The sequence below is a fragment of the Pavona decussata genome, unplaced genomic scaffold (genome assembly GCF_977016875.1).
Source record: "Pavona decussata unplaced genomic scaffold, jaPavDecu1.1 SCAFFOLD_45, whole genome shotgun sequence".
Classification (NCBI taxonomy): domain Eukaryota; kingdom Metazoa; phylum Cnidaria; class Anthozoa; order Scleractinia; family Agariciidae; genus Pavona; species Pavona decussata.
Genome location: NW_028145467.1, coordinates 1,406,377 through 1,431,580, shown reverse-complemented (window position 1 = coordinate 1,431,580; position 25,204 = coordinate 1,406,377). Strand labels below are relative to the sequence as shown.

The 25,204-nt window shown below is 39.6% G+C and overlaps 1 protein-coding gene across 4 annotated transcripts; it reads right to left on the bottom strand.

Annotated features, from left to right (window-relative positions):
• Positions 1-207: 207 nt before the first annotated feature.
• Positions 208-25,204, bottom strand: LOC146482595 (uncharacterized). Of its 4 annotated transcripts, XM_085107003.1 has the most exons (19): positions 25,074-25,204; positions 20,211-20,344; positions 18,662-18,727; positions 17,334-17,594; positions 15,513-15,551; positions 15,172-15,210; positions 14,892-14,990; positions 13,023-13,121; positions 11,823-11,927; positions 11,537-11,629; positions 8,285-10,729; positions 6,531-7,436; positions 6,010-6,132; positions 5,762-5,881; positions 5,162-5,251; positions 3,888-4,040; positions 3,542-3,802; positions 2,356-2,526; positions 208-1,391 (listed from the first exon to the last, which is right to left on the bottom strand). In XM_085107003.1, the coding sequence occupies exons 2-19, from the start codon at positions 20,272-20,274 to the stop codon at positions 1,009-1,011; spliced, it is 5,517 nt and encodes a 1,838-aa protein (XP_084963129.1). In that variant the 5' UTR covers positions 20,275-20,344; positions 25,074-25,204; the 3' UTR covers positions 208-1,008. The 4 variants fall into 4 exon arrangements, with proteins under 4 accessions (XP_084963129.1, XP_084963130.1, XP_084963131.1 ...); XM_085107004.1 differs by lacking the exon at positions 5,162-5,251; XM_085107005.1 differs by lacking the exon at positions 11,537-11,629.

Genomic DNA, 25,204 nt, shown 5'->3' with positions numbered 1-25,204 from the left:
TATATGAATTTCATGTTTTTTACTTCCAGCCTTGCTGATATCAAGAAGTTAAATGGTGAGGAAAGGTTTCTAAAACAGGGACCATGTTTGTATACAACAATTGAGACCAACTGCCTGAGAGTTAAGGTAAAGGGTCGCTGAAAAATAGCCAGTGCACACTAAAAGAGCAATATAACTTGGCAGGGAAATGAAATAAAAAGCAAGCAATTAAGAACAAAATACTTTATTAAAATATTTTCAAATTGATTGATTACAAAAACTATTCCCGATATAACCATATCAAATACCAAAACTCACTGGGCTACTTCAAAGATACAAGTTACATAACTTCGGGCTATATACACACTTAACTTTCGTACTATCGATTTCTCCTCACTCATCAAACAGCCTGTGTTGTCAACATCAGTGCAACATCAGTGCAGCAGTGCAACGGCCGAAATAGTGTCTAGACCATTGCCCGTATGTTCGTTTCCCACGAGTATTAATAAAACCCTACTGAATGTGCTGGTCAGCTACTATATACATTTTTACATGCAGCGAGACGAGTATAGAGTACTAAAGTGTGACCTCACAAATATTTGAATTTTTGAAATTATGGGATTTATTAAGATGTTCAGGAAGAGCATGATGAAAAATGCCTGCTTGACAAAAAGTGGGGCATTTTTAACACTCTCTATCTGGATATCTCAACAAATCCCATAATTTCATGAATTTTATTTTATGTGACGTCGACACTTTGGGACTCTATTTTCAATGGTAATAAAGGTGTCGCTGCTGTTTGAAGCTTTACCACTGTATATATACCAGTTATTCCACCTCTGAGTGTCTCCCTAACTGGATTTAAATTCTGAATCGTGGTAAACGTTTTATCAAAAACCACAAATACCTGCTTCAGGTATTTCTCTTTTGTGAACAAAGAAAACTACTCAGGAGAAACTACTCTTCGTAGGGACTGTAAATTACAGATTGATGCAATCAATACCATTTATACACCCAAAAATACAATCCTCAGATTTCGAGAATTAGCTGCCTCCTTCTGGGTATACCTTCAGTATTTGCACGGTTACTAGGCGACGTAACTTCGATAGGCTGTTGCCTTGCAACAAAAGCTTTATCACGCTCGATATCCTGACTCAGGTTCATGTCCCTATAATCAAGCGCTGGAGATTCTGAATCCAAGTGTAGAGTCTCACCGAGTTCCTGCCGATCCGGTGATTCTGATAAGACTACGCTTTGGACCTTTCTGTAGGGCCTGTCTCCATGGTTAGGGTTTTCCAGTAGGTCCCGGAGAGAGAATTTCTCACAGTGCTCCCCCAAGAAAAAGGTCGGACATCTACAAGTGTTCCCTTCCAAACATCGTCCGCCATTTTGACATCTTGGGATACAACCACCTAAAAAATAAGACTCATGAGCTTGAAATTCAAAGTTCTCGATAACGAGGAAACATTACAGTACGTTCTGCATTTGAGGCAAAGGGTATTTCGAAACAAATTCAATTTAGCTAGCGGATAAGCTCAATCTCTTTTCTGATAAAAATGTGTCTCTCAAAGCAACCATCTCTTTTTAGCAAACGCAATGAAATATCCTTAGGGTGGCCGCGAATACAGCCGATTTCATTTACGTTTATGGAAAGCCTACGCGACCATACCGCAAGGTGACGTGGGTGATTTGTTAATAAATTTACCAAACTCGGCAACTACTCACCCCTACAGAAAATAACTCACAGAAGCAGTCTTGGACTGTTTAAGGAATTTTCACCCACACTGTGAAATTGCAGCCGAATGACAAAAGATTGACAACCAGCGAACCATACTACCTTTTGGTATTCTAGCATAAGTGTGAGACTTTGGGGAACGGAGATGGCGTAGCTGATGAGAGTACTCACCTTCTACGAATGTGGCCCAGGTTCGATTCCCGGACTCGGCGTCATCAGTGGGTTGAGTTTGTTGTTGGTTTTCGTACTTGCTCCGAGAGGTCTACCCCGGGTATTCCGGTTTTCCCATCTCCTCAAAAACCAACATTTCCAAATTCCAGTACGATCTGGATTATTATCAAGCACTTCATCATGAGCCTCTGGCTTGGGAGATTGCGCAAGCACTCCCCCGAGTTATTGGCATTTATAGAATCCAACAACGTTAAGTGAAATAACTGCATATGAGTTGATGGGATTATACATGTGCGAAAGCAAAATTTGGCGGTAGAGCCACTAACACAAGCGACGTTGGCAACGGACGACCCAAATTTGGAGGCCAGTCACTCAAGACGAGTTACAATAACTGTACTCAATTGTTCCTGAACCAGAAACATAACTGAAATATTACCGGAAAAAGCGTGCCTGTTTTTACTCGTACTGACCTGCTGTCGAAAACAGATCTGCTCTGTTGTTAGGGACAATTATGTTAACTATGGGTCTCACTACAGCGTGGGCCTCAGAGGTGGGCGCAGATTGGGCTCCAAGAGGTAAGGCCAGATGTGTGCTGTCTTGAGACTTGTCTGCGAGACGATTGTCAACTACAAATGGAGTCGCTGAAAGAAAATTCAACAAATTGGTTGGGCTGGACGACAAAAACTACAAAGGTGTGCTTATAAAACAGTGGTTTCTCAGGCGGATGAAGCGCCTCACCCGTAAATGTTACGAAAGTTACTGTCCACCTTCTGAAACAGAGACGCACAAATCAGTAAACTGGCTTCCTCTCTCGACGTTCATCATCGATGAAAGAAAAAATTCAGTCGCACTTCGGGTTTCACCAGGAATACTTTTCCCTGTGTGTGATGCAAGTTCTTCACGGGTCATCCTAGCATTTCGTTACTGGAATCCATTCATATACCCGGGTGGAGAGAGAGGGTTTCCAAGAACAAAACACGACAACGTCCAGTCAACCTGCCATCAAAGCAAACCACCGAAACTCTGATCTTCCGATCGTAAGGCCGCTTCACTAGGAAGCTTTAGCAACGACGAAGGCGACGGCAACGAGAACGTCAAAAGAGCAATAAGCTTAATAACCAAAAAACAACACTGCACGTCCATTACACTTTTTGGTACATTTCTTTGACGTCACTGCACGACTGGGACGTAAAATTTCCTGGAAGACGCCGGTAAACACACGACGACGTTTGAACAAACGCGGATTCATTTTAATATTGTCATTTTCGCTGTCGTTGCCGTCGACGTTGTTAAAGCCCTCTTCTACCGCACCTCCATGTTCATCAAACACAAGTTCTTATATCCTCGTCGTATTGCTCCATGTTTTTAACCCACTTCAGATGTTGATGGCGATTTTTCGAGCCCTTACAGCTGATCTACATCCTTCGATAAGTTAGACAGATTTCGCCACCTGCATCGTGGCCCTTTGGTTCACAAGGTTCCTAATTCAAGACTGGTCATAGTGTAGTAACACAGGAATGGTTACGTGTTGCAATCACTGATTGAAAGGTTCAAGACCTTTATTCTTAACACCCCATCAGTTTCAAATACAAGTTAATAGAAATTATTTGACTGTGTTACCAGCAATTTTCCGAAAATTTCTTTTAAAAACCTCACCTCTTGGTTGTTGATCATCGTCTGCTGTAGTTACGGAAGCGGAGTGTGCGCTTACACGTCTTGCCCCTCCAGAGTACAGTGAGGAAACTGGTATGACAATCTTCTCCGGCCCGTACTGCGTTGCAGGAATTTGAGGTGTTGCGGTCATGTCTTTACCTACGTACACAGTGGTTTGTTGTTGGCTGTGAATTGTATCTTGAGGAAGAGGTGTGACTTCCTTTTGAGGATGAATAATGGTTGGCATAGTTGGTAAAGGGTGTTCTGCAACAAAAACAAAATCCAACACGAGTCGGTTATGAGTTTCAAGTTATTGAAATTCACATTCTAGCACTTCTTTCAATCATACCTGATTTCTGTTCAACCACCAAAAGTCTTTTTGCCAGGTCTGCCATTGCTGTTTCTAGCACGGTGACCTCGTTTTCGAGCTTGAAAACCTTCTTCTCCAAGCTGTGAATTTTCTGCTCATCTTGCCGATACCCATGATTAGTGAGACCTGACCCTGAGAACGAAGACGAAGACATATATTTAAAAATCAGTCTTCCAATTGTCATTACGAAAGTTATGCCTCCTCCCTCCAAAGTCCTACTTGACACTGATTTACAGTGGCCGCTAAATATACGCCTGTAGGTTTACAATCTCACCGTATTAAGTACTATCGACAAATTGTTAAACTTTGAGTCATTTGCCAAACATTGGTGTAACCTTAAGGAGCTCTTACACAAGCTACATTTTGTCTTTCAATCTGGTGAGTGACGCACAGGAACATTGCAGTACATGTTGCTTCAAACATGTTACACACAACAATGCATCTCACAACGTTCGTGAAAACTGCAGCGCAATTTCATTTTCAGGCTTTTTGCGGAGAAGAGGTCCTGAGCATGCAATTTAGTCTGCAACGTGCATCGAAATGGCGTTGCATTGCAAGTTGCAGGTAAAATTGCTCGTGTAACAGGAACTTAATAAGTGACCACAGCGTGACCATTCAATGTAAGCTTTAACGTAGTGTGATACATTAAACGTGGTACTCTTTATTATCCTGTATAAAGTAGTTCTGACGTGCGAAATAGGCCCTAGAGTGTGACCATACAAAAGCAAGCTATCAAACCGTTGTTTTCTATGGTGCTGTTTATTTTGTTGACTTCTGTATACAAACACTCAAGTCCCTAGTTTTAATACCGGGTAATCAACTAACCGTGGAAAATACTCTTCAATGGTTCATAGATAGTTAATGCATGGAGTTGAACTCCTCTAGGAACAAAGCGTTCTTTGACGGTCTATAATTGTTTCCAAAAATGAAGCAATTCCTTGTTCCTATAGTTATCATGATATGGGCGTAAACATGTATACTTTTTTTTCACATTTCATAATAACTGTTTTTTTGTATAATTTAGTATGTACGCCAAACCTGATATCCTGGTTAATTTAGCTTAATATATATGTAAGTTGGACCAACGGGGGACTTGACTTAAAACTTCTATAGTATTATGGGAAATAAACATTCATTCATTCATTCATTCATTCATTCATTCATTCATTCATTCATTCATGGTTACAAGGTAGTTTGGACTACTCAGCTAGTAGATGAGGTCCTAAAGATTGAACGTGGACTTCAGTCAGTACCTTGCACGATCTCCTTGATGCTGTATGTGTTATCGTCGTTGGACGTCGTAAGAAGTGAAGTGGGAGGAGTGCGAGACGTCAATACCTCAACTGTCAGTTAACATGATTTGTGGATGTTAGTTTCAGTGACTTCTTACTGTATCATGTAAGATGAAGGAGTCGGTCGTATCATTTAAGATAAAGAAAAGTCGATCTTCTAGCCTGTCAACTTAGACACTTTCTTCTCATTTAGTTGCTAGTAGTCATTTCAAACGGACGCCATGAACCTAGTCAACAACCTAGCTCAGCAAGAGTTTTTTCCAGTAGTTCAGTGCTCTGAAATCAAACGTGAGTTGAGTTTGTTGCTGGTTGTCTCCTCGCATCAAAAACGTTTTTCTGGTTGCTCCAACTTTTTAGAATTTTGTCTATAAAACCCTACGTTTGGGGACTTCAAATCGATTTGGATAAGCTAACTTGAACGAAAATCGCCTTTGAGGTTAACCTCTGCCTTTTTGCGTTTAAAGCAAGAGTATTGTTTTCACCGTTTATGTAATTCTTTTAGATACCTTTAACTGAACACCCTATAACAAATTATGCCGTTATTCTTCATCATTTCCTTACCTTGTTGAGGTTTAGACGACTTTTTATCCCCGTTTGTCGAATTTATCGGCTTTGCATCAGTCCGTGACGAATTATTCTCCATTTTGGTCGTCTCATCTTTGTTATCTTTCAGGGGGATTTCTAAAATAACATCAACTTGATATTAAAATCGTTACCATACAAGAATGTTACAGGCATGAGGGATTTATCAACATTTGAGATAAAGACCAATTTTGTCATATGTTACATAGTTTCAAACTTTTGTGTACCTTGTCTTGCAATATGGCGTCCCAAAATATTTTTACTTTGTGGCTGCTCTTCTTCTTTCTTTCTCGCTATGACATGGGTAGCACTTTTGGCTTTTGGTGACGTTTTCCACTTTTTGACGTGCACTGGACACAAAAAAAATATTGGTGAAAATATCGGAGAAAATGTAACGGTACCTGTTCTCTGACCTGTACGTCAAAGTAAAAGAAAACATAACAACGCCAGATAAAACAATAGCAGAAAAAAAAGTACGACAACAACAATAGCATCAACATTAACAACGAAACAATACTCAACGAAAAACCATGAGAATAAAAGGAAAGGGAATCTGGAGACCAAAACATTGCTGTACATCTTAAGTGGTGGAGCGCACAAATGCAACTTTCACAAAGCTTATCATAGTATTTTAGAGTGCATGATAGAGAGGAGTCTGAATGTGCCTCTTAGCTTCTTAGCATGGAATACATACTGTTCTTCTACAGAGGAAGCTCTCAAAATCAAACTTTGGGAAAAGACAATTTACCATTCTTTCCGTGAGCTGTGTGTGCAATGCTGTCGTGCGTAACGTCATGCAAGTCTCCTTGGGTTGACTTTTTAGGAGATCGTCTAGACGAGACCTTCAGATGATAACTTGGTAGTATATCAGACTCAGGATCCTGCCTTGAGGAGTCTTTTGAGATTCTGATGATTTTAGATGGCTTGTCTGAGACGCTCTCTGAATTATGTTTCACATCAATTCGTGGGACAACTATCACAACATCTTTTGGCTTTTGTGTCACTTCACTATCTGAACGGTGTTTCAAGTCATCTGCTGGGTTATGTGTCGGGCTTTTCTTCGTCCTTTGTATCCTATCACCTTTTTGTTTATTTTTGAAGTCACCTTTTGCTGTCAATTCTCCTTTTGAATCATTTGTCGTCCCACTTGATTGACCGTTTATTGTATGACGCTCTGAATCACGTGACATGCCACTTCCACCGTGTGGATTACCATTTCCGTTTCCTGAACCCATTGAATTGTCACTTTCTGTATCATGTCTTATGTTGCTGTCCGTCTCTTGCAACATCCCACTCCCTGAGCTGTGTTCCACATCAATATCCGCGGCTTGTTTTTCTGCACTTCCTGCACCTTTTGTTACAAGCTTTCTAACAATGTTTGATTTTTTTCGCTTCTCTTTACGATTTGATGTTGACTCAACAGGAAGGTTTTCCTGTTCTTTTCTACCGGTATGAATTGATCTTTTTGGTGGATCTGGCTTTTCTTTAGGATGACGGCGAGAGTTCGTTTTGGCTGGAATTGCGGAATTGACCGACGTAGACTGATTGGGGATTAACGAAGAGGTGGAATAATTCCTTGCTGCCTTGATATTATTCGAACTAGCTTTGAGTGCTGTGTTGCTTTTACCTTCTAAGGCTTTTGTTTCTGGTTTATCTGCAATTGACGAAAAAATATGTGAAAAACTGAGAAGTAGCCAAATATCAATGCAGGGTAAACTGATGAGCATTGTTCCACTAAAGTTATGAATTTCTTTAATGGATGGAAAAAATGGAAGTGAGTAAGTCATGTAGTGCAAATGACAGACAACATGTGGAGTGAATGTAGCGAAGATTGAAGATATGTCAAAAGAAAGTTGTTATGATATCAATATATATTTACATTAACAGAAGTATATTTTTACAAGCATGCTCGGAGAAAAGAAATCCGATTTCTCCTGACAGGGGTTTCACTGACTGAAAAAAACTCTATCATTTACTCACCAGGCTCACAACATAACCTCACATTTTTTTCACATATACCACTCATGGACATTACGATCCTAGCAGCATGCAGGATGTTTGTCACATGACGGCTAGCGGTTTAATAAACTAGTTCTCACGAGTCCCCTACAGCTCAGTGGTAGAGCATCCGAACAGGTACCGGTATTCGGAAGGTGATAGGTTCCACTCCTATTGGGAGAACTAGGATTTCCTTTTTCCGAGTATGCCTGTGTCACTAAAGATAGAAACCTTTATCATTTATGCACCAGGCTTAAAACAAAGCATCACATTTTCTCTCGCAAAATCGTTTTTGTTTTGTTGTTGTAGCTGTTGTGATTCATTTTTTCCTCCGTTCACTTTCTAGTTACCTCGTTTTATTCTCCTAATCATTCAAGATACCAATCGAACCACAAAAAAAAACATTTCTTCTCCATGGAGGGCTTCGTCGTCATGGCAACGGTCTGGAACATATTCAGACCATTATAAGAACCTAAAGGTAACATATATCTATCACCTACACACCTTTCAACGGCCCTTCGTGGCTACCTCCTATGCTTTTCTGTAAATTTTGAAATTCCACATGTACTTTTGTAGGATTGGCTTTCTCTTTTCCAACAATGTTGCCAACAGATGTTTTAGAACGCTCCGACTTGTGACTGGTTTCTTCATTATTATCAAGCGCCTTTTTCTTTGACGAATGATCATTTAGCGTTTTCACCTTTGCAACAAGAGCAGGATAATTTAGAACATTACTTGAATTATCCAATATTTTGCCAATCTTCTTTTCTTGTACTTTTGTATTCTTTTTATCTTTTCCCAACAATTTGACTGAATTGTTAACATTATTTTCTGTTTGATCATGATCACTTCCAACGTGCGGACTCTTGGCATTATCAGAATCGACCATTAGCTCCTTTCCAGTGTCTCTTTGAGTTTCGTTGATATGACTTCTTTTAATGCTAAACTTTTCTGTAGCAATTTTATCCTTTTCACTGGAGTCACTGGTAGCATTGGTACGCTGGTCGCCATTTCCATTTGCTAGCATACTTCCAACGTTGACGAAAACATTCGTTTTATTCTTTTTTGATTCCTCCTGTTTTCCATTGAAGTGCACAACTATCCCCTCAGAGGCTCTATTCGTTTTATTGCCTTTTGATGCCTCTTGCTTTCCATGGAAGTGTACAACTATCTTCCCAGAGGTTCTATTAGATTTTATGTCTTTTGATGCTACCTGCTTTTCATTGAAGTGTGCAACTATCCGGCTCTCAGAGGTATTACTGGTTTTATTGTTTTTTGATGCCTCCTGTTTTCCATTCAAGTGAACGACTATTCTCTCAGAGTTTCTATTCGTTTTATTGTCTTTTGATGCCTCTTGCCTTCCATTGACGTGCACAGCTATCCTCTCAGAGGTTCTATTAGTTTTTATGTCTTTTGATGCCACCTGCTTTTCATTCAAGTGTGCAACTATCCGGCTGTAAGAGGTATTACTGGTTTTATTGTTTTTTGATGCCTCCTGTTTTCCATTCAAGTGCACGACTATTCTCTCAGAGGTTCTATTCGTTTTATTACCTTTTGATGCCTTCTGCCTTCCATTGAAGTGCACAGCTATCCTGTCAGAGGTTCTATTAGATTTTATGTTTTTTGATGCCACCTGTTTTTCACTCAAGTGTGCAACTGTTCTCTCAGAGGTTCTATTCATTTTATTGCCTTTTGATGCCTCTCGTTTTCCACTGAAGTGTACAACTGTCCTCTCGGAGGAATTATTAGTTTTATTGTCTTTTGATGCTTCCTGTTTTCCATTCAAACGCACAACTATCCTCTCAGAAGTATTATTGGATTTATTGTCTTTTGATGTTTTCTGGTTTCCATTCAAATGCACAAATATCTCCTCCGAAGCGCTCTTGGCTGTAGAAGTTGACGAGTTTCTAGAACTGCTTTCAAATGCTTCGTTATGAAAGTGCTCTCTATCCTTTTGAACAATTTGTTCATCCTTTGAGCTCTTCGATATGGCATCCGTTTTATCAAGGCCCAAAACTACTTTGTCCAACACATCTGTGCCTTCATTACCGTTCCAAGATAATTGATCTGATTGAGACATCGTCACTGGCTTTTCTTCTAAATCAGTTTTAGAATTTGATTCATTTTCGAGTGATTGAGATTTCCTTTGAGCGTTCAAATCGCCAATCCGAAAAATGTGGCTGTCGTTCTGCTTCACATGAGACCTCTTATTCTTTTCCATAAAGTTTATTTTCACTTTTTCCAACTGTTTAGATTTCTCAACCGTGTTGTTTACCTTGTTTGGTTCCTTAACTTTTACGATTTTTTTGAGGGGGACATTCATGTTCAGTGGTATATTGTCTCCGTTTTTAGTCTCATGGAGACGTCGTGTTTTATCATCAGGTTGCTTAATTGAATTTGAGTACAGGCCCCTTGAAGTGTCCCGCACATTCGGAGTTGCTTTCGGGGACTCATAATTGAGTTCAGTTCGGTTGCGAGCTGACACCTGTGTGGCATTAGCTTGATTTCCTTCTACAACATGCTTATCCAGGTTTTGAGAAACCTGTTGTGTCCTCTCTGAGTCACGCATGTTTTGCTGCGCCCTTTGTCTGTCAAGGTTTCTTTCCAATTTTTTTCTTGCATTACCCAAAGAAGAGTTGTTAGTCTCTTCTGTGTACTTCTTAACCTCCATTTCTTGGCTAGTTATTGGAAAATGGTCTGTTTCCTTTGGTAAAGATGGTGCAGATTTTTTGACTGAGACATTTGGTGAGGTTGAATAACCAGTTTCAGAATTCTTTTCTCTTTTTGTGGTCATATTCCTATTTCTGCTGCCCAATGAAGTTTCCTTTCCCACTCGGCTAAAATTTTTCCTTTGTTCAGAAGCCTCAATGGACATTTGCGCCGGGATTGACTTGTTGATGGTTTTATTATTGGACGAATCCTTTACTTCCTCCACGGCATCTTCCACAGCTGTAGATTAAAACAGATTGAAATTAGAATATGTTTCTAGTATTCCCACTCCCCCCCCCCCCCCCAACTTCTCCTCCAGGATACTGCAACATTTTTTGTAGCCTCATGTCTTCCATTTCGTTTGCTTTCCGTCTGAAGCAAAAGAAATAAAAGAGGTCTGCACGCTGCAATAAATATTTATTGTTTTTTACTTGATATCCTACCCTAGGATTTGTTGGGATTTTAAGTGGTAACAAGCCTAACGGCGATACTCATTATTCCCACTAACAATTGTCCCTTAACCTTTTAAAAGAGCTTTTCTGAGAAGATCTCTATTATCTCTTGCTAAAAATTAAGGCATATTTTGATTAAAACAAATGCGTTAAGCCTGCATTATTTGTAGACCGCTTTCGGTTACATGTTCACCGGATAATGATTGTAAATGGACTCTATATGCAACACAAGGGAGATGAAAACCTGAAACATCAACCAAACAACACGAGTTCTTTTGTACTTTTAGTTCCAGAATTGAGGTTTGGCTTGGGGATCTTTAAAAATTCTTTCAACTGATTGACGGGTACGCCAGCAAACCAAGATTTCATCTGAAAGTGAAATAGCTAGGGAGTAAATGTGTTTTCCCTTTTTGACGTACTTAATAGCATTTTTAAGTTCTTCTAACCTTTGAATTGTCTCGTAATTCGAAACTAATTGTACTAGTGCGAAGGAATCACACTAGTTAATTAGTCCAAATTCAGATTTTCCTATTTTTCTCTAGAGTAAAGAATGCATTCGGTTACATTCTGAGGTAGCTCTTTATTGTGAACTTACTTTCGACTGTATGCCCTGTCTTTTTCGGCTTCGCCTCTGCCTTGTTGGAGACATTTTTAATAAAATCGATGCTCCCTTTCTGCACTGGAATGTCTAGAAATATATATGAAGGGGAAATTCAACTATGATGACTTATGAGTTTATGTAATGTAGCCAGTCGTTTTGCTGAAAACTAACGTAACAGATTTCTAGTTTGTCAAATCTAGAAGAACTTTAACATAATGACCCCGAAGGTTATAATTTTGGTTATAATTCATAAAGATTTTTTTTTATTTAAAGAGTTTACCTGTTTGATTGTGGGTATTATTTGAGAGGTGAACTTTTTCTGGTTTTGTTGAACCTTCGTCATTCAATGTTGCAGACCCAATGCCATCCTCAGTTGGCTCCACAACTATGCATTAAAAGAAGAAAAAAGCAGTTCACCATATGAGTCACCCATAGCTCAGTGGTTAGAGCATCCAGACTAGTAACTGGATGGTCGTGAGTTCGATTCCTGCTGAGGGCTCAGAATTTTTTCCCAAAAATTTTACATGTCATCTAAACGTTTTCTCAGATTTGCGTCTAGCAAATTGTTAGTTAATGTACCAACAAGCAACCTTAATATCAAAAATGGTTTTGAAAGAAACACAGACGTTTCGGGTATATAACCCTTCTGAGAAGGGTTATTTACCCGAAACGTCTGTGTTTCTTTCAAAACCATTTTTGACACTTTTTGATGTTTATTTTTATATCAATCCTATCCGAGGATTCACCCATCTCCAAGGAACTTTCCTTTCACCGTTAATTATTATCAACCAAATTTTAATACCAGCCTGTATTGTTATTAACCTTAATATTATATAGAGATACATCTTTTTCAGTGACCGTACCAAAGTTGTGGAATACCATTATCTTCTCTATTAGGAAGTAGTTCGGTCTACAGTGGAATTTTAAAGAAGCAATTTAAAGGACCCTAGTCAGACTCCGCCATTTTCGATGCCATCGAAATTATTAACATTGCATGGTGAAGCGAAATCTTATTGCTTTACTGTAAGTTGTGTTCCTGAAAGTATGTTTCATTATCTTCAGTAGTTTCACAGTGATTTCGTCCATTTCGACATGCTCCGAATAAAATATAATAGCCAAGCTCTCGCATATAAACATGAACAAAGGTGTGGCTGACTAGGGCTCTTTAACTGACTTGTCTTAAGTTAAATCGGGTTATCAGTAGTCTGTCTTATCTGATTACTGTTTATAACTCACATTCTAGCATTTTAAAGGGCTTTATGTTATATTATTTAAACCTAGAGCATGATATCTAAGTCAGTTGTCGCAGAATCGATATCTTTAGTCAGTACTAAAAAATGCCAGTTATCAGGCGAGTTATGATCATCTAACTCCAATTCATGTTTCCAAAAACGCTTTCTTGAATTTAAGCGAGATGGCCACAGAAACAATTAAAAAGATCAATTTTTTAATTATAAGACAGATGTTTCTGTTAACCAACCTGTATTATTACTGAGGAAATCTCCCAATTTTTTATTTATCGCTCTTCCAGTGTTGTTGATCAAACTATCGACAATCGAATGCATCACCACTCTGGCTCCTTTGTGAGAGAGAAATGGCAAAAACCTTTATGAGATCCTTTCCTTAACAATCTACCTTAATAAATGAACAAACAAAAACTTCAAGATCGTAGTGCCAGCAAGTGTTTTGAGTATTACTGTGGATTAGAACAAGTCTCCTTCCCTTTGTTCTCTCACCTCCCAGTTGGTGATCAGTAGAGAAGGGAGCCAAGTGCGCAGTTCCCACCAACATTTAGCAAAGAAAATACAGGCATAAAGTCCAGTCCACCACTCTCAATAAAGCCAACACTTACAGCCGTTTTTGGAAACTGGACCGGAATTTCTCGCGATACTTTTCGCATTGATTGTTTTTCAATTTGACGGTTTTAAACGCTTGCAGGGGGTCCGTGACCATCGTGTATCCCTCATACTAAGCCTTGGAGTCAACTCTTTCTCGAGCTCAAATACCCAATCAAAGAAGAGTAATCGCAATTAAATTGTCATACGTCAGCAGTTCTAAAAATAAATCTACTCTGGAAGCCTTGGAGCCAACCCTAAGCCTTGGAGTCAACGCTTTCTCGAGCTCAAATACCCAATCAAAGAAGAGTAATCGCGACTAAATTGTCATACGTCAGCAGTTCTAAAAATAAATCTACTCTGGAAAGGGTTGACTCAAGAGGCTCCTGGTCATGGGCACCTGACGTTGACAACGATAACAATTTCAAGGCGTGGGAAGCTGAAAATGATATAACCTTTTGAATTTGACCGCTTTGAACTCCAGGAAGATGTACAGTACTGATTCAAAAGAAGTAGTTGTTCTCAATCTCACACTGGTTCTTTGATCTGAATGAGTCGTATGATCTACAATTGAGTTTGGATACTGGAGGGCCTCATGTTCGTCGCCTCAATTTAACTAACTCAGGAAACGATATGATGGTTTTTTTTTAATAGCTGTTGGTACCTGTTGACATATACTAACAGGTGCTATTATGTACACCGTACTTCTCAAGCCGCAAAAAAAATTGTCTTTGATGCTCATTCTTGCAATTGGTACATGTCCAAGGTGGAAGAGGCCGTCTTTGCCTAGCCATCAACAGAAGTCAAAGTTGGTCAAGGTTAGTTTAGCCAAGGCTTTGAATTTTTGTGACTTTCATCATTATCAAAGGTAGGTGCTGTCACATGTTGCATTGACATGTACAAAGGTATGTTTGAAGAGCATCAACTTTTCGTTACCTCTGAGCCAAGTCAATGCCAACCTGGTCTTACGGCTCTGAACACTTTTGATGTCTATGTTGTGCAGTGTCATAGTTTTTTTCTCTCAACGTTCTAGCCGGTGGTGGAGGGTGAAGTTGGAGGGGCGTGTTCTCACGTATATGAATGACTAGTAGGTGCTAAGACCTTCCCTGGGTCTTAAGTTAGAGATTGGGGTTATATCAGATTTCTGGTTAGCTTTTCTTAGGAGGAAAGATCTTGGCAAGCGCTTGTTAGGGTGTTACGCTTAGAAGATCAAGGACTTTGGGGTTACGTTCTGGGCCTTTATACTTTTTGGGACTTTTTGCTTTCCTAACAACTTTGCCTCATTCGTACCTCCCCATCACAAATGTACCTGAGTCCCCCCACGGTTTCTAACATGTGTTCTTTAAGAAGATTTCAGGCATCATTATGCATTATTGCCTGCATATCTGTCCGATAAAGAAGCTGACTTTTTGTACTACTGTTTAACCGTCAAATAAATGTTAGTATTGACTAGTCGGTAAGATAAGTATTGCTGTCGATTCTTATTGGATGAATTCAACGAAAATCCAACGTACCTTTAGCCTTCCAAACTCTCCATATTCTATGCATAACGGAAATCCAAAGGCCACTAAGTTGTTCAAACGTTTTGAAAGCAACGCCTAGGCTCTCCGGGCCTAAGTTATAAAAAGGAGAAATGTCTGTGTTACAACTTGTTAATTTTAGCTGTCTTATTATTATTTCTTAGATTTTTTAGCTTTATCAGCGACTTTATATGCAGGCAATAATGCTTTGAGTCTAAAGGGGTTTCCAAGATCAAATAAAACACACAATCTGGAAGGATTTTACATATCTTACCTGACTTAAGTTTTTTTGCTAACTCCTGATCTGATTTGGCTGAGAAAATAGAAAGAAACAAAGAAACACGTTTTTGTTAACTTTATAAGAAAAGCTACAACGTTACACGAGCACCAGACACACAGCTTTGAACAGCTTTAATTTGTAATTATCTAATACTTGTGTATTAGTAGTAGGAGTGTAGAAAACAAATAAATGAAATGAAGTGAAACTACGGAGATCGGCTCTGAAAACATAAACTTAACCATTTTATCTACTTGCCATTTATTTTGGAAAATAAAACAGGAAAATAATCAACAAAAATAAAAAAAATGTACCTATTTATTTCATTACATTCATACCTTTCTTTAACTTCTTCATTATGTCTATAGCATCACCAACTAAATATCATAAAGGCAAAATAGAGAAATCATTTTTTCAGTATCTCTTTAAACTTGTCCAACCAACTGATCGCCGCCGCGCGGTTGGCTCAGTTGGGAGAGTACTGTCTTGCTAAGGCGGAGATCATGGGTTCAAGCTCAAGCCGGCCACCAAGGAGGTCTCAGTTAAAAACTTGGTAGGATCATAAGATCATAGTGGTTGTGCACAAGGCCTTGTCTCAGACCCATTTTCCTTGCCCCCTTCACCTCCCCATATAAATTTATAGGGGACGTTAACGAACCCACTGTTTGGAAAGAGTAGGGGATATGGTCACCGGTGACGGGTTCAACCTTTTTTGGTGGGGGAGGGTAATGCAGCCACGAACCTACAGCTATTGGTGATGCGGCGTGGCCCAGTGGTAAGGGCGCCGGACCTGAAATCCGGAGGTCCCGGGTTCAAGTCTCGCTTCGGCCACGCTTGTAAATAGCCAGCTGGTTTGCCTCCTACCAGTTGGGATTTTTAACATGTTATGTTCGATTTGATTATTATTTGTTTCCCGTTAGTTCTGAGTGGAATGCCTGTAAACTAGCTTTGGGTAGCTAAGTGCATTTCCACTATAAACAAAGCATTATTATTATTATTATTATTATTATTATTATTATTATTATTATTATTATTATTATATTATTGTTATTATTATTATTATTATTATTATTATTATTATTATTATTATTATTATTATTATTATTATTATTATTATTTTAACTGTGTTAGTGTCACTACCAAGTCTGGAAAAAATAGATAGGACATAAAACATTGTGTATAAACAATGGTAAATGCAGCTATACTGCAGTCAAACCCTCCCTAATAGATACCACCGGTATGTGAACACCTCTCCTAAGGCAACATCCAGCAACATACATTGCAACTAGTGTTAAGCTGTCAGTTTCAGGGAATGGCTTACTACCAATTGACCGATGAGCTTGAAAATTAAGTTCTCTTAATATAAATTGAACTAATGCATTTTAGTGCTCTGATTCTGTGGATGTTAGGGGCTGTAGTGGTTAGCCCGTCGTACTTTCGGTCATAAGATTCAGAAGGGTCACTGGTACGAGGCAAGGTTGGTCCCTACATTCTCGGGTTGCCTCCGTCAACTCAGAGTGTCTCTCTCTACCCGCTCCGCGATGTACCCTGAGCACACAAAGAGCGGACTGTAACACTGTATCTGTATTGGCCACTCATCCCCGTAATTAAAACAATTAAAATTCTCGTTGGGGAGCAGGGATGGCGCAGTGGTGAGAACACTCGCCTCTCACCAATGTGACCCATGTTCGACCCCCCACTCTCGGCGTCAAATGTGGGTTAAGTTTGTTGTTGGTTTTCATCCTTGCTCCGAGAGGTTTTTCTCGGGATGGTTCCGGTTTTCCCCTCTCCTCAAAACCCAACATTTTTAAATTCCAATTCGATCTGAGAGTGTACATTAAGACTTAAATGAAGTGATTTAGCTTAGTTTTAGTTTAGGTTTTGGTACTTTGTTGAAGGCGACCGCGACTGCTTAAAAGAGCTAATCTCTAAAAGCGTCTTCACTTGACAGTTAAAACGGGGACCAGCTTCCGTGGATTGAAAAACTGCCAGTTACCACACGTTTAACTGCATTTTAAAAGTTTTATAAGCGAACTCCTTTAACCCCTCCCTCACCCAATAATACTTTAACACTTGAATATGGTCCAAGGGGTGCTTCGTTCACTAGGTATGACTGCTTATTGTTCAAAGAGGTGATTTTCGTTCGGGAACATACTCACTTTTTGCAAGATTGATACTGGGATCAAATTCATCATTGGCGCTTCCTTGGTCTTTATCCTTGTGCGACTTTGAGTCCCTCCCATCATCCTCTCTGGAACCACCCTTATCCTCGCCGTCACCCGATGTAACGAATCTTTGCTTCGAATATTTTCGTGAGATTCTCGGAAGCGTCCGGTAGTTTTCGCCATCATGCCTTTGATCGTTTGCACTCGAACCAGAGGTAAATCCAGTGAACTCGTCGTCTTCTCCTGTACTTGAAGCTTATGGAGAAAATGTTTCAAAAGGTAACTCAGGGGTTGCTTCAGTTTTCCAGAGGCCACTCTCTAGATTGTAACGCGGGTGAGCGACTCATTATGTTCATGCGAGTGAGCCAAGAACAAAAAGCCCTTAGCGAGCGAGCCTGCCACCACAAACGGGGAATTCTGTTTCTCGGATCTTGATCCAGTCTTATCGAGCTTATGTTTAGCTCGCTTCGACTATCTAGAAAAATGACTTAGTGACGGTAAGAGTGGTTTGTTTTCATTCTAATAACGGCTAACGTTTCGTCCATGTAGGATTCTGCATGATTGCAAAACATATGTACATGAATAAGGGGGCTTAAGTTTCTAAAGAAACTGTGGTGCTGCGTCGGTGGGGAGTAGAACGATTAACTCTGACGAATGGCTAACCCTCGAGACCTTAGCACTCGAATCCCTTTACACTGGCCAATTTACTTTTACTTATCAACTCTGTTGATAAACCAAACATTCGATATGTACATACAGCCTATTTCGTGATAGCCGCGGTCGTTGACAAAAACGTCAGTGCGCCTAACAATAGTATGCAAACATGAAACGTAGCAAGTATAGTGATCACATATCGATCGCATTGCGTTCAAACACATGCATAGCTTACGATCGCTTTTTTTCTGTATTCGTGTGATCGCAGATATTACTCAGAAACGACGTTAGATTACAAATGAATGTTGTGTCGCTATCACTAAGGACGCAAATGATGGATATGATGAATTAACTCTGCAGTGTAAGTTTAAGTGCTCAAGCGAACCCGGCCCACCTTAACATACACTGCAGAGTTAATTCTCTGATCCATCATTTGTGTCCTTAGCGCTAGCGGCGCACATTCACTTGACCCTTCACACTTCACATTGCCGCAGTTACTACCATAATCACCCACGACGTGCTCCCGTATAGCTCCGTCTGGCCTCGTTGCTCAATCGGTAGGGCAACGAACCGCGGTCAAATCCGGTGATCGTGGGTTAGATTCCCGTAAAGGTCAAAGATTTTTCTCTTTGCCTCGTGCAATCTAACGTTAGATTGGCTTTCCTTACCACTGTTCTCATCCCAGTCATTCTCCTTCCATGATCCTTTGTCGCCAAAGAGGTCGGAACTTTGGGCTAAAAAATTAACGAGAATGTCACTTATACGCCGCGGTTTATATTGAAGTTAAGCAAGTAGACGTTTAAAAGCAAGATATATGTACAAGCTATGTGAGTGGGCGACTCCGTTATTTTAGTAAGGTAATAAGAATAAGCCCTGTTATTTCGCCCGCTTTCACTGTGGGTTCGCCAGAGGTGTAGTGGTTATCACGTATGAATTGAATGCAGGAGACCGAGGTTTGAGTCCTGCCCTGTGAACTATATTTTCACATAGTACGTTATATCGTTTACATGTTCACTTTGTTCCTTTCGTATAGCAGATCATTACAGTGATCCTATGTGAAAATATGGCTGATTCACTTAGTATGAATATTCCTTGATGTGTGTTTCATGTTATGTTGTTATGTTTGGATATCAAGCCAGAGCACCGAATGCACAGTCTGTAACGGTATTACAAAGGATTCGTAATATCTGGAAAACGATGACGCGATCTTTCACATTCGTGGGTGACACGTGTCTCCATTCGTTTGAAAGCTACTTTCCAATGGTATAACTGTTTACAATGCCGTACTAGGTAGTTCTAATCAATCAGCGACTTATCTAGGGGAGACGCCCACCCCTCCCCTTATTTTTTAGACGAAATACGAGGCCCGTAGGAGACTAGATATTTTGGAGCTTAAGAAACGACGACGGCGACGGCAACGACAACGCCTCAAAACAATAGGTTTAATGAGCAAAAACAATCGCTCTCCACGTGCGTTTTACATTTTGGTACATTTCTTTGCCGTCCTCTGCAAAACAACAGCGTGAAATAACTACATTTAAGTTTTTGTGGAGAACGTGAACGCACGACGGTCAATTTTTCATTTTCTTTCTTAACTTGTACGCCACTCCTACCAATTTCGTTCCTGGATAGTTCGCCATTTTTGTAAAAGTTGAACGAGTTGAAATAATCGCGAAGTAGCACAAATGAAATAAAGCGGATATATTTTTGGGTGACGTTTTCGTTGCCGTTGTCGTCGTTGTTGCTTAAGCTCCCTGTTAGGGAGCTTTAGCAACGACGACGGTGACGGCAGCGAAACGTCACTGTTAAAACTGAATTCGCGTTTTTTTCAAACGTCGCGATTATTCCAACTCACTTTAAATGTCAAAGTAGCTTAAATATCCTGGAGTTGAATTTTTGGAGACCGCACCCAAGTTTAGAAAGAGAAAGGAAAATTCGTCGTCGTGTGTTTACGTCCTTCATAAAACGTCCTATCAATGCAGTGACGGCAAAGAAACGTACCAAAATGTCTCATGCATGTGCAGAGTTGTTGTTTTAATTATTAAGCCTATTGTTTTTTGTTTTGTTTTGTTTTTCTTACTATTATTTTTTTTGTACGTTCTCGTTGTCGTCAACGTCGTCGTTGTTAAAGCTCCCTATTTCATTTCACGAACTAACATTACATAATAAGCAACTTCAAGTGGACAGTTCTGTATCACCAATTAATTTTTTCATTACCTTCACAACAACTTGACGCCAGTCCCTGTATGGCGAGGAGAAGCACGATGACATAGAGGTTCATCACCTCTGGTGCAGTGGGTGGAACCCAGACCGGAACAATGATCACATGTATGCAGAAACTGACTCAGCGCCTGAAGCAGGAGATTGTATTTAGCGACAGAGTTACTTCTGCACCGTTTATGGTTGTGCGAAAAAAAAACAGACCTTAGCAAGGGATATTGGAATCCAAAAGAAAAGTGGGTAACACGCATCTTTCAGAGATAATTAAGCAACAATAATTCGTCCAAAAAGCGTTAAAACGCGTAACAATGTAAGGCATTTTTTTTTATTTGTTTTTGTTGTTGTTTTTTGCTCGTGTGTTTTCTTGATTGTCTCTGAAAAATGCGTGTTATACCCAATTTTCTTTCTGGATTTCAATAACCCTTGCTAAGACAACAACCGTCAACAAAAACTTTATTTATTCACGGTTAAAAAATCATCAGGCAACGAGGAAAATTGTTAAAAATTAACTAATACTAATAACAAACCTATGGAGAACTATTTATAAAGACGAAATTATGGTAATAATGAATGGTGCCTGATTTCCATGAATGCCGTGTAATATGCTAACGTTCATACTACTGAAAGAAAGATCTTCTTTTCCCGCATATTTTTTTGCTTCCACGTATTTTCTAACATGCGTGACAGGCGCTAAAAGGGAAAAGAAGACGACATCGAAAGTGCGCGCAAAGCGCGAAGCTTTCGCGCTTCCCTTGCCTGTCGCGTCAGTCCGATTCCCTTCCTCCCTTTCTCTTTCTAACGCCTACTACGCAGGGTAGACATTTTCGTGTTTTCAAAATAGCTTGTTGTTTGCATAAAGTCACATGACTGAAACACCAAGAAATCCTCAAAATCATGAAGATTTGCTTGTAGCCGTCCAATAACCTACATCTAAGCATCATTTTCATGTCGTGAATGAATATATACAAATTATCGTTGCAGGTTTGAGATAAAAATGTGCTAAATTCATCTCTATGTACTCTTTATAGTGTTGCAAGCGATTGTTATCGAGTTTATGGAAACAGCACTAAACTATGAAAACAGTACTAAACCCGCGGGACGGGACTACTCGTAACTGATCAACTAAACCCGCGGGACCAAACCACTCGTAACTGATCAAATGACGTGGCTATTGAAATGAGATTGAGAACGACTCAGACGGAGTATGGTGACAATTATTCCAGGAGCGCGTGTGAAGGATAGCCAACGAGGCACGTAGCGTCGAGTTGGCTATAATCATCTCATATCCAACAAGTGCGAGTGGAATAATTTTTTTATTAAAAACAATCCGGAAATATTGCTGGATCGTGTGATTTTGCCTTGCAAAAACAACCAGAAGACAATTTAATGGTCGCCTTTTCTCGGGCATGGTATAATAGCTCATATACCATCGGCGCTAAACCAATCAAATCCCTGGAATTGCATTATACAATGATCCAGTTTTTAATAACATGATTTATTAAAAAATGGATCATTGTATAATGCAACTCGAGGGATTTGATTGGCTTAGCGGCCATGGTATATGAGCTATTATACCATGCCCGAGGATAGGGATCATTAAATGGTCTTCTGGTTGTTCTTGCTAAGCGAAACCAGCCATAACTTACAATATTTCTTGATTGTTTTTAATAAAACAATTATTCCACTCGCGTTTGTTGGATATGAGATGATTATAGTCAACTCGGCGCTTTGCGCCTCGTTGGCTATCTATCATCTCATATCCAACGCGCGCTCGTGGAATAATTGTTAAATATACCACATGAAATATTTCGTCGAATAAACGGCTGGCGCGGTTGTTAAAAACTGAGCTGTTACTAGGAGGCATTAAAGAAAAAATTTCAACCAGATGCCAAGCCAGACAGACGAATTTTGGATATATTTAAAATAACTAACTGTACTGGTAAAAGAAAACATTTTTCCCTAAAGCCCTCCAGGTTATCAATTTAGAGAGGGAGGCGTTGGCGCGAGTACGTCACTTGCAAACGGTTTATAGCTTTTGGCTATGGAAAAAAATTATCTCCTTCACGTGACCATTCCTGGACCCTGTAGGAAAAATTAGCGATTCTTTGACTGTTTTTGTTACTTCATATGTTATTTTTAAAGCATGGAAACAGAATTGCGCGGTGAGCCCTTGTCGTTAAATAAACTACTGCTAGAATAAGATCAATAGAATGTTTGTTTTTTAGATTCCATGTGCACTCTTCAGTTGATCACCTCTCCATGCGGCGGAAAGAAAAATTCAAAATTTACACATTCAAAATTTGAAGGTCCGTTAAGGTTCATTACACCAGCGTTATTTTGCTTCTAAGCACACTTTTGGTTTCTTAAAAAGTAACAAAAAATGTTCAATTGTTCCCACTTGTACTGATTGCTCGACTATTGTCTATTTGTTTGGTTTCATCAGTCAACAAAGTTGAAAAGGTATATTTAGCAACCGTACAGAGATTCGAGTGCTGACGTTGCGAGCGTTAGCCCCTCGTCAGAGATTAGCTTGACGATGGGCTAACATCAGCACTTGAATCTTCTTTACGGTGACTAAATTACCTTATCAACTCTGTTGACCTACGCAGCAACACAGTTTCTTTCGAAACTAGCCGCCTTATCCTATTGTCTATTTGAATGGTTTGACTTGCAGTGTCCAAAGATGCAACATTGACAAATTGGCAGAAAATAAAAAGAAAATATTTAAAGAGGGGGATCTTTTCTCCAGAGATTCTTTGCTCCAGAGCTACTTTTTTCAGTCATCTACTTCATCTATTTAACTTGAGTTATTTCTGAGGATGGCTATATATTATGATTATTGATCCGTTTTGCATCCTCTCTTGATTTTGATCGATATGTGAAATCAGTTGAAGTCTATAAACTGGACTACTTTTCAAATTAGGTAAAACGAATTCAATTCGATTTAGAAATTGCTGAGTTTACTGCAAATGGGTAAAACCGAAATACGCTTTTTTTTTCAGAAATTTTTAGAATTTCTGGGGACATTCACACTGTATCTGCAAGTAGTGATGCAAAATAAACTTACGATTGATCAGTTGAGCCCCTGAGTGTTTTTCTCTTTCACGGTTTTCCAGACCTCTCTCCATAATCAGTGCAATTGGTCGGGTTTTTTTCCAGTTTATCTTTGCGTTAACGTGACTCACCCGAACCCAATTTTCCAACGCTTGTAATTGTCACGTAGTTTTCCAGGTTTTTAACAACAGGGAATTTAATAATCCGTAAGAACTTAAACAGCATACTTGGCTGCGCCTTGAAGGTGACTGAACGAACAAAAGAACCGGCTGAACCCGCCAAGGGGCATCCACCGTGTAATTTTCTTTGAAAATATCTAAGAGCGTTTTTTCATTACAATCCTTAAATTTAAACTAAATGTTTGAGGCCAATGATTCTGTTATAATTCCCTGAGCAGGGGCAAAAATACTGACTTTATTATTTACACTTCGATTCTGATGCCCAGAAAACCTGTCTGTCTGCTATTTTAAATGAATTTTACGTTAAATTGTCTTCTTTTACACGTAGCGATTAATCGAGTCGATTTGGCCCCAACTCGGCGAAGGAAAATGAATTAGCGGACGAAAATCTACCCGATTTATAAAAATCTTTGGCAGAGCTACAGCCAGTTTTTGTTATCAGGCCCACATTAACCCCGCGCTACACCGACACAAAAAGAAATCGGCCGACGATTTGTAACGTGTAAATTGAAGCATGCGATTTAACCTGCGAATCGGGCCGCTAAATTGATACCTCTAAATCAGCCTTTACAAAGAGCGCTCATTTGCGCGGGGCCTACCCAGTGGGTGGCATCGAAGGAGCTGGTGCTGAAGTTCGACTAATTCTTGTGGTCAAAAGTGACATTATTTATAACAATATTTGGGCGAATGAGACAAATTAGGGAAAATCAAAATTATTTGTCCCAATGAACGCCAATGTAGCGATGACATTTTCAAAAATCAGTTAACAAAATTTTGGAGATCGACAGCGAGTATCTGTTGTACCTAATGATTAATATTCTAGTACGAGACCAAATCGTTGACATTCAGGCTGACAGTTCTTTCGTTTGGTGCCGGTTCACCATGCTGTACAAGGTGTTTTTATAACTTTTGAGTGTGGATAAATTTTCCAACTTGTCACCTGATTAAAATATAAATCTATCCGGCGAACAATACTTGGCTGTGATCATCCGTTTATCGTGATGTACAAGGTAGGTCTAACTCTCGAGTCTGTGACGGATAAATCCTTAAGTGTGACAGTTCAAATTTAATCTTGCCAGTGGTTTGCTGGCTGCTTTTCACTTTTCTGTCATTTTAAATTTTTGGAAACGACCACGGCGTTAAAATCTTCGGTACCCGTTCAACTGTTCTGATGTTGAGATCTGACGTGATGTACGAACACTGGCGATTTGCTAAAAGAGAAAACAAATTTCAAAAGACAAAGAAAGCTTGTTGAAAACAACCTTTGCGTTCATGATAAACAAACTAAGAAATTTATCTTTCGCGTTATTTAACTTATCAATAGAATGAAAGAACCCGACACGGTGTAGACAAAACTGGAATCACTATTACAATCGTTTTCGAGTACCACTTATTGGCTTATTCGTGGGCATGACTCACACGTTTTCAAAAAGTAAATCAGAGAAAATATATCTCCCTTTTCTTAAATTAACAAGTGGTTATAGAAATTGAAAGCAATCTCGATACACTCGCTTTAATTTCCTTGACATTGCAAGGTACCCGTCAGACTTTGCCATGGTTTGAAAGAGCGCTTTACATTCTTCACAAAGAGGTTCACCGCTTTGGTAAACAGCTCGAATAGACTTACCTTGCTGTGCACCCAGCCCTGGTCTTCTTTCGTCCAAATCCCGCCTCTTCAAGGGTCAGTATACTAAGCTGTAAAAGCCGCTAAGAAAACTCGTAAACTTAGTCATGGGTGGTCGTGATCAACACGGCTAG

What these genes read in the sequence shown, in the direction of transcription:
- LOC146482595 (XM_085107003.1), bottom strand. Translation starts at nt 20,274, where the DNA reads ATGAACCTCTATGTCATCGTGCTTCTCCTCGCCATACAGGGACTGGCG. An exon ending in GGCGTCAAGTTGTTGTGAAG is followed by an intron (nt 18,728 to 20,210) that starts GTAATGAAAAAA and finishes TTAATTTTTTAG; the next exon opens with CCCAAAGTTCCGACCTCTTT. An exon ending in ACGCCATATTGCAAGACAAG is followed by an intron (nt 5,882 to 6,009) that starts GTACACAAAAGT and finishes ATGTTATTTTAG; the next exon opens with AAATCCCCCTGAAAGATAAC.